Raw genomic sequence first — 10,208 nt, forward strand, 5'->3', positions numbered from 1 at the left:
TAGGATTTCGAAACCGATGCTTTTGTTAAGAGCATGCGTTAAATCGATCGAAAGTGACAGCAAAAACATAATGTTACAGAAGATGAAGAAGCTTTAGCAAAGTTTATTTGAAAAAATTCATCATAGTTTCCACAAAAAAAGGATTCAACTTTTATGATTCAGTATGTTAAAATGATTTCTAGATTGGATTAATGATGCTTTTGCCAACACGGGAACAATATAAAAATATTAGTAACTATATTTTAGACATTAATGAATTCATTTATAATGTATAAATCTAAAATATAATAGGATAATATAAAAAATATAATGTAATTTAAAAATAAATTAAAATTTAAAAGAAACGGTTATTTTATATGAGTTTTACAGTATTTTTTATTAAATAAATGCAGGTTTGGTGGGTATAAGATACTTGTTTCGAAAACATTTGATTAATGGTAATGAAATTTATGGCGGTACATTCAAGATGGAAATTCAGTTTATGCATTTTAGGAGATTAATATCACCATTTTACAACTGACGCAAAATAGAATTAATGGCACAGAAAGCAACTTTTACCGTTTATTATTACATTATTGCAATTGTTTTTAGGTTTTTCCATGTAGAATTGCACAAAAATACAAATAATTGGGTGAATAAAGTCAGGTGAACAAAAATGCCATGTACTTACTACTTAAAGCGCTTTATTTTCATGCACTAATTTTGTACTTAATATACTAAAAATTATTCTCCAGTACTTCTTACGATAAAAATCATCATAGTGCTATTTTGACACACCATGAATATAATATCTCTATTAAAATAATTTATTTAGTTACAACTTCAGTACATCCATTACAATATTGCATTTACTCTGTGTTTCCACACAGAATTTTTATGCAATATTCTAAAACGCACATAAAAATATGTGGATTTGGAATCCTATTATTAACAGTGACAGCCGATCGGCACGAGTCGAACCCACACAATAGCAAGCGGAAGTGCAGTCACTGATCCGCCGCTTGATAAAGTTGGAAACTGCAGTCATGCAGGGCCGCCAACTAGCAACCGAGCATTTTTATACCAAAGGCTCGCCTGCTTACACGTGATGTCGTATTTTTAGTCCTTTATATAATTCGTAGTTTTGTTTTTTTTTTATCTACAAATCTTCCATAAATTCTGAGCCGTCGTGCGGACGGCAGGATGGCACAGTTGGGAGAGTTTATCTTGGTGTGCCAGAAAATCTGTCAATGAAAATGAGTTTGTGTGTGTGTGTGTTTGGGAGGGTGAGGGGGACGGCTCCATATGGGACTACGTGGGGGGCGAGCGGCCACGTCTGCGGTGCTGTGTAACGCTGCAGATCTGTGTGTGTATGTAAATCCTGCAGGCAGGGGATTTGGGCTGATTGGATGGAGGAGCGTCTCATCCTTCATCGACTTTATGGATGAAGGGAAGATGCAATAGCCTCTGGATCTAACGTACACACACACACACACACACACACAGACGCACGCGTGCGCGCTTGTTTCACGGGGCTCTGGTTGAGGTCATCCATCACCGTGCAATTGAATTTAATCGTGCAGCAGTGTATTTGCGTTTTTGACATAGCATTTTTCTTTATTTTATATTTTTTATCACCTTTGCACATTTTTTTATTCTAAGAATAACAATTTAATAGCATGAACTTGCAGCTGACTTAATGCATTTTAAACTCTTAAAAATGTAAACTAACTTTTAAGATACTCAAATACTCAACTTTCTATATACATTATGCTGATGATAATGAAATATCATTTAAAAGAGATGTCTGTGTACATTTTCTAGCATTAGAGCTAGCTGTTTATCTTAAATTGACATGTTTTTGGAAAAATATAAGTATTTGGATTTTCCGCATCAGGAACGGTGTCATGCAAAGTACATTCATCACAGTTTTTGTGGGAGTATTGGGGACATTGCATAATTTGCAACATAAATACAGTGTGCTTACTGTGAAAAACACATCTGCTGCTATTGAGGTGGGATAGTGGTGAGGTATCCCAAAATGTGTCTAAAATGATGTGTTTGTGGAACATTATTATTATGTCGGTATTAACCTGAATTTCAATGTATCCCAAAAAATGATGCGATGAAACATTGCGAACATTTAAATTTGTTTTGGTGAAATGTTGCGAAAAACTCACAGTTACACGATTTGCTACACGGCAATCACGTCTTTTAGTCAATCGTTGGCGTAATTTCCGAGTACTCAAGCGCTCCTTACGAACGACGTGAAGTTTGCTGTAATTATATCAACACACAATCCTCTTTAGCGTGGGAGAAGCCGCGGTGTCTGAGTTAATAAGTGAACGTTTAAATCCAGAATCCATCTGTCCTGTCCTTGAGTGGTTAATGTACGAGTGTGTTTGAAGAGAGCGGACAACGTTGATTAATGTGTCCTTGGTGTAATGGTGTGTTATAGATCTATCCTGACCCTGAGCTGGAGCAGCAGATACTGGCGCTGCCCATCCGCTGCATTCACAGTGAAGAGGGCTGCCGCTGGACCGGACAGATGAAACAGCTGCAGGTAATGATGCTTTATTGTTTTTCTGGTGCTTTTTAAAAATAGTAGTCGCCCCAACATAGCCACAGATGTAGCAGTATTGTCTGCTAACTTGAATAGTTAAATGGTTCATTTTTTTTTATGTCGTTTCAAACCTCAATGACTTACTTTCTTCTGTTGAGCACCAAAAATATATTTTAAAGAATGTTGATAACCAAACAGCCATTGACTTGCATAGTATGGGGAGAAAAATGCTATGGAAGTCAATGGGTACCGCCACCTGTTTTAGGGGGGACTAGGTGTATTTGGTCCAAAAATGGGAATTATGCCACTGTAAATATATACCACCAAACACACTTGTCTGTTTCTTTCGCAGAGCCACTTTTCAACCTGCGCCTTCAATGTGATCCCCTGTCCTAACCGCTGCTCGGTCAAGCTGACCCGCAGAGACCTGCCCGAGCATCTGCAGCACGACTGCCCCAAACGCAAGGTCAAGTGCGAGTTCTGCGGGAGCGAGTTCACAGGAGAGGCCTATGAGGTACTGCGGTCAAATCACGTCCAAAACGGTTATTATAGAGCGCTGCGGGAATGAGAAACCACGAGACAAGTTAGCATTAAAGTCAATGGGTTTTTGGTAAAACGCGGAAACAAGGTGTGTTCAAAACAAGCTCAAGGGATTTTTTAAAGGTTTTTTTTCCACTTAAAATACTATTACGATTTACGATTATAAAACAAATGTATTAATACCCTACATTTGATTGTTTTAAGCTTTTCCCTGTTGAAAAATCAGCATATGCTGATTGGATATGTTTTGAGCTGGGATGCTGGTTTGAGATGCTGGTCCTTTGCTCATTTAAGATGGTCATGTGCTGGGCCCAAGCAGGTCGACAAGCTTAGACCAACACATGACCAGCTAAGGACCAGCTTAAATCAGCAAAGGACTAGTTTAAACCAGCTAAGGGCCATCTTAAACCAGCGTAAACCAGCAAAGGACGAGCTCAAACCAGTATCCCAGCTTCAAAACGTATCTAACCAGCATATGCTGTTCTTTTTAACAGGGTTACGTGTCTTGAAAAAGACAGCTGTTACCATGCTAACATGCTAAGCGGCTAAATGGGACTGGTTGACACAACTTGACTTGATTGTAAGTTTGTTGAAAAGGCTGAGGGCGGCCGATGGAAAAAATCTTACTGTCTTTTTGTTGAGGGAACCCGTTTACCTCTGCAGCCCTCAGCAGCGTATTAGCAAAGATGCATTAGCTTTCTTATTTGATTATTGTCAGTTTGTGCTCTATAAAAAGAATCTGCATGAAGAAAGAGGGCCTGTGTGCTTCTCGACGTGCTGTAATGCTGAAATGTGTGAAGTTGCTATTAGCAAATTGGCAGCTTGATCTCGTAGTAGCACAAGAACTGCGGTTGTTTGCTAATATAGTGGCACTCCTATTTTTACAATGCAAACTAATACTAAGACAAACCTCAAAATATATGAAAAAGACGATTAAGCCTTTTTATTGGAGTCTTTCTGTTGTGTTTTGAGGGTAGGCTGCGAAATTGCACTGAATTGTTGTAGTTTATTATTACAGAACCACTTTATTTGCAATTTACTGCAAAGTGGGGGTTTTGTGTCACGAAAGTGCTTGCGAGGCAGATATGGTATTACACTAACGTTCTAGTAAAAGCTAGAATAAAGTACATGCCCTAATTTTAGTCTGGACGAGTTGATGCTTGTTACCGAAAGTCAGAGCCAGTCTCAGATTTTGGTAGAGATTTACTAGATTTAATAGATAATCACACAGAAGGCCTATATAGTAAGTAGTAAACAGTTCTAAAAAGAACAATTTTTCTTAGTGTGAATAACTTTTTCCATTTTAAATAACTTTTGTACGATGAAGAGATTGAATGAAAGCATGGCAGTAAAGAATCTTTATTGTACCATCTACAGCTCTACGCTGTAAAGGCTGTGTCGGGATGATGACTGATGGTTCAAAAATCTGGAGTGCCACGACAGCAACAAAGCAGATCTGATGCTGCCTGTCAAACTAGCCTAAAACTTGTTCTTTTCCTGCTTTGCATGCAGTCGTTTTATCTTAAGGAAAAGCGAATCTAGCCTCTTTTCTACTTCTGACGTCTTCATCTCTTTTCGCGTCCCTCAGAACCACCAGGGCATTTGTCCGCAGGAGAGCGTGTACTGCGAGAACAAGTGTGGAGCGAGAATGATGAGGAGACTGTTATCCCAGCACACCATGACCGAATGCCCCAAACGCACACAGCCCTGCAAGTACTGTGGCAAAGAGTTCGTCTACGACACCATCCAGGTGAGCGACACGTAATGCGCACTAGTGTTAACAGACCAAAATGGAGACTGATGGCGTAGCCCTAACATCATAGTTGTACCATAGATATGTAAAGGTAAGAAGCCTCGTTCGACCTCTCAAATCATGTAAATGCTATCTAAATAATAGGGATGCTACCCATACATGGTTGTACCTGCATGAATGGTCATGTGACATGCACTAGCGCAAACAGGGCCTTAGACTGTGACGGCCTTCAGCCGTGGCCCTGCATCTGAACCACAGGAAAAAAAATGGATGCAAATAGTGTTTGTTTGTTGATTTTTCTATGCGCCCATCCAGCGTCGGGTGTGAAAGGAACAGTAGCCGCTCAGTGGTGAATTAAAGGGGTTTTGAGGCTGCACGGGGTGGGATGGCAGTGGGCCTGTGACTACATAAATGCTGGCTTTCATAGTAGATTCTGGGTTTGGTGCCAGCCACAGCTTGGGCTGGCCTAGCTTCTCTTTATAACACCTGCGTTCACACACATAGAGGTACACATCCTGAAACCACTGTGAGATTCAGCTGCTTGGCTGATCACACACTGCCTCTGTTCCAAAGCCTGGTGTATTACATCTGTCATGGAACCAAATGAGTGACCAATCTGAAGCACTCTGCAAGGGAGACTAGATTTCGGTGGATTTTGATGTTAGCATGCTACTAAGCATTAAATGTAAAGCACGCTAATGTTTTTTTTAAAAACTGCACTATGTTGGGTTAGTGCCATTATTAGATCTCAAAGTATATTTTATTTAATAAATATATACATGGAACGCGTTTCTGAGTTAATTTACACGCAAGCAGCTCATAATCTGTTTAACTTGCAGTGAGAAGATATGCTTATAAACCACCATTATTTGTTTATTTTTGATCAAATAAAAGAGCAATGGTTTACAATTTAAGAATATAGAAATTTAGAGAGCCTTAAACATTACTATTGATATGTATAGTTTTACTATAAATTAAAATTATAATTATACTACTACTACTACTACTACTAATTATTATTATTATTAGATGGTTTTTCATTAATATTTTTATATTTTTCAGTACAATATTACTATAATAAATTAGTTTACTATTTTAGTAACAATAAAATAAATAATAATAATAATATTTATATATTAATATTAATATTATTATTTTTATTATTTTATTTCTAAAAATATTAAACTAATTTATTACTAAACTATTTTAATATTTATTACTAGTTTAGTCATATCATTTTGCAACCCTACAAACAAGTACAACAGCTTTCTTAATCACATTTTTTATCAGTTTGATTACTGATACTATTTGTATCTACGCTGTACGTGGTCTTGCAATTTGGTTGAAACAAGGGATCTTTGGAGGTGGCATAATTAAGTGGCCTTTTTGAGTATGCTTCATGCTGTAAACACCCATGATACCTTTAAAATACTGCCTCCGTAGGCACCTGTAGGTTGAAACAACAAAAACTGGTTTAATTTCCACATATGGAGGAGGATTCAGGATTCATGCTTTTTAATGTGTCATTTCCTACTTTATGACTAATATCTGACCTACGCTTTAATCCGTAGCCCAAATATTTATCAGTTCGTGTTTTCTTGGAACTGAAGCCATGACTTTGGCTTTGCTTGTGTCACGCTCCAGCAGTTGATCTACAGGAACACTAGCGCAGCGACTCTTATAGATGATCTCATGATGATTTCATGAATCCATGCATATTTTAGTTCTCACATCTCAGCGCTCAAGCTGTTATTGCTCAAGATATCACAGCGCAACCTACAGATTCACGTCAGTGCTGACTGTCGCCTTTCATCCCTCAGAACCACCAGTACCACTGCCCTCGCTTTCCCGTGCAGTGTCCTAACCAGTGCGGCACCCCGAACATCGCACGTGAGGATCTGGCCAACCACGTGAAGGAGAGCTGCGGCAGCGCACTGGTCCTGTGCCCCTTCAAGGAGGCCGGCTGCAAACACAGAGTGAGTGACTTCACTGAGTTCCTGCGCTGCCCGATTTGAAGGTTATGGTAGAAGAGTTTTTTGAGGATGGGATGTTTGCTGGGAGATTTCAACTTTGCTATTTTTTGAGATCAAGGGAGTTTGGGGAAATAAGTTTTATGCATTTTGCAAGCAGCACTGTCAACGACTTTCTGACATGTTTCCGGTCTCCTGTTTTGACTTGCAGTATGTAGACCCGAGAGTATACAGAGCAGCGCTACCTAAAAATAAAAGAAATGATGAATATATTATTTTTTTAACATTCAATAAAACTATAAGTAAGTCAGTAAAAGGACAAATACATGAACATTTAAAACAGTTGTTAAATTCATCATGTTAAATAATGAATACTTTTTGTATATATATATATATATATATATATATATATATATATATATATATATATATATATATATATATTTTATATATATATTTTTTTATATTTTTAATAGACATAGTAACCAAATTTATTCATATAAGTCATGTTTTTGTTAAATGGAATAGTGAAATAATTTATAAATGAATTATTTATTAATGATACAATTAAAAAAACTGTAAAAGATCACTTTTCAAATAACCAAACGTTTAAAATGGTTCTTTTAATAATCAAAGTATTATGCAAAAACATTCTGTTTTCAATAACACGATAAACTTCATATTTATCAATTTATTTATTATTAAATTACAACAATAAAAGTTTTAAATGTCTGTTGAGTTAAAAAAATTGTTCTTACGTTTATATTTTTGAATTATTACATTGATACATTTGATTTGTGTCAAATAAAATGTGTTTATAAAGATAATCAAGGTCTAGTTATTCTAATAGCCTTATGCAGATAAAAAAAACATGGCAAGTGAATTGACACTGTGCTTCTGTGCTCTGGTTTCTAGTGCCCAAAGATGGCAATTGGACGACACCTGGAAGAGAGCACGAAGTCCCACCTGACCATGATGTGTAATCTGGTAGGACGGCAGCGGCAGGAAATCATGGAGTTGAGACGTGAAATGGAGGAGCTGTCTGTGAGTCACGACGGTGTGCTCATTTGGAAACTGACTGACTACTCGCGTAAACTGCAGGAGGCCAAACTGCGCAACAACCACGAGTTCTTCAGCCCGCCTTTTTACACGCACCGCTACGGCTACAAGCTCCAGGTGTCGGCCTTCCTGAACGGCAACGGCAGCGGCGAAGGCTCGCATCTGTCCATCTACATCCGCGTGCTGCCCGGCGAGTACGACAACCTGCTGGAGTGGCCCTTCTCCTACAAGGTCACCTTCTCCATCCTGGACCAGAGCGACCCGTCGCTGTCCAAACCTCAGCACATCACGGAGACCTTCAACCCTGATCCCAACTGGAAGAACTTCCAGAAACCGTGCAGCAGCCGAAACTCGCTGGACGAGAGCACGCTGGGCTTCGGCTACCCCAAGTTCATCTCGCACGAGGAGATCAAGAAGAGGAACTACATCCGCGACAACTCCATCTTTCTCAAAGCTTCCATAGAGATCCCGCAAAAAATAATGGCCTGAGGCCGTGTGAGTGACAATGTGTCTCGACGTACGTCTTTGTGGACCCTTTTTCCTGTCAGAAACTCTGCCGAAAGACTCAGAGCTCGTCTGTCTGGTTATTCGACTGGGACCCACGTAGAAGTGTTTTCGCAAAGTCATCACTTTCGGATTTGCTTTCTAACACTCTCTTCCTCGATCTACAGCAACGCCTTTGGACATTCAGTAGTGCCTAGAACATTTAATTTAAATGTTATTTTTGAAGCGCGATTTTTACGTTCTTTCTCTCACAGATGTCAAGTTAAAGATGGAAGCCGACTGTGAAAGGCTATTCGTGAGCTTTGGATATTGAGAATGTTTTTCGGAGCTCTCTGGCATTCGGCGTACTACACACTAACCCTCTTTTACCCTTTCGTGTACCCGCTTTTGCCCGGCATCGGTCCGTGAAAAGGAACTTTCTTCCGGTTTAACTTGTTTTACGTAAACTAACGACAACGGCTGTGAACTAAATGTAGCTTAACTCGCTCTAGCGGTTCGAGACTTGTTAGGTGCATTGTAGTAGTTGATAAGTCAACATTAGGACCGATTCCGAGGTGCTAAAGCATTTTTGTTACTGTACGATGGAAAACGACACATTTTTGAAGCTCATGCACTCCGGGTTCGGATCGAAAGCCATGCGAGAGGTTGTTTACATTCAGTCTGTGAGGATCTACGACGCGGACCAGTTTTTAGTTTTTTGGTTTTTGGTACTGTAACCTGTATTCTTAACCAGCGTGAGAGGGCTTGTTGCGTTACGACGGAGGGACGGACGAGCGAAAGGAACCAAATTTTTTTTTAATATGTGAAAAAAATAAATAAATGTGAGCAAATTATTCGTGTCATAAACGAAGGGTGGTTTCGAATGTGAACTCTGGACTCGCATGCTCAGTCGATTCTTTCTGTTCTTGTCTTACTCTGGCAGATGATGAATAGAAAGGTGCGGGCATTCGCAACGGCCGCCCCAAAGTGCGTCGAGTGCGAGGGCGTCGTATTCGAGCGGCGCTGGTAGCCACGGTTGCCTGTGAACGAGAAGAGAGTTCTTCCATGTGCCTGAGGAAGATGAGCCTTGTGCAATATGGCTGCCATTGCTCCATACAGACTAGTGGAGGACTTTGTCGATACTTATTATATATTATATGTGAATACTAATTAAAAAAAAAATGCAAAAGCACATTCTTCTTCACATTTAATCTCGCTACGATACCAGCTAATCTTTTGCAAGGATTTTCAGAAAACCTGGAAAAAGAAAAAACAAAAGACATTTTTTTGCTAAGATCCTGTATTTTACAAAGTACTTCAGATGTTTTCTACTACACTTTTTTGGCGAGGAGTTTCGGGGATACGTTGACGTTTTATGGACCCTTTTTATGTTTCTCCTCTGTGGCATTTGCTCGGTCGTTTTGTTTTTGTCTGGTTTGGATTTGGCATATTATGTCTGTATTATTTCCTCTTGAGAAGTATTTATTTTAAAGCGCCATGACATAAGCTTGACAGGAACTGGTGCAGATGTTTTTTTATATGTTGATTTGATGATTGCTTGTCGAATATCACTTGAAATAAAACAATGTCTACAAGTTCTGGTGTCGTCTCTTGCTAAAAAAAACTGTTTCTGTTGACCGTTGGCCATCGCGAAGTTTACACGGCCCGCGGTCGCAAATGTTTACCAGTCCCGCAGGAACCGCCCACAAGACCAGCAACACAAAGCTTTTGTAGAAGAAACAAACCACAGCTGACTGAAGAACAGCGTATCTTCCAATTTAGCCTAAAATACGTTCCTGTGAAACGTTACTGTCCGTAGAGCGCAATCAAATAAAATGAAGTACAGCCAATGTTCCCACGG

At 39.2% G+C, this 10,208-nt stretch overlaps 1 protein-coding gene across 2 annotated transcripts in view; it reads left to right on the plus strand.

Annotated features, from left to right (window-relative positions):
• traf4a (tnf receptor-associated factor 4a) overlaps positions 1-9,942 on the plus strand; it is a 35,184-nt gene extending 25,242 nt beyond the window's left edge. The window contains exons 3-8 of one of the 2 annotated variants that reach the window (XR_006252680.1): positions 2,438-2,542; positions 2,895-3,056; positions 4,671-4,832; positions 6,656-6,811; positions 7,721-9,189; positions 9,291-9,942. Coding sequence is in view for 1 of the 2 variants with exons in the window: in XM_043259176.1 (XP_043115111.1) it covers positions 2,438-2,542; positions 2,895-3,056; positions 4,671-4,832; positions 6,656-6,811; positions 7,721-8,353 (1,218 nt within the window). In the remaining variant the exon portion in view is untranslated. Of the gene's footprint in view, positions 1-2,437; positions 2,543-2,894; positions 3,057-4,670; positions 4,833-6,655; positions 6,812-7,720 lie in introns of both variants that reach the window. The other variant, XM_043259176.1, reaches the window with a different exon arrangement.
• Positions 9,943-10,208: the final 266 nt, after the last annotated feature.

This window comes from Puntigrus tetrazona, chromosome 15, assembly GCF_018831695.1.
Source record: "Puntigrus tetrazona isolate hp1 chromosome 15, ASM1883169v1, whole genome shotgun sequence".
NCBI lineage: Eukaryota > Metazoa > Chordata > Actinopteri > Cypriniformes > Cyprinidae > Puntigrus > Puntigrus tetrazona.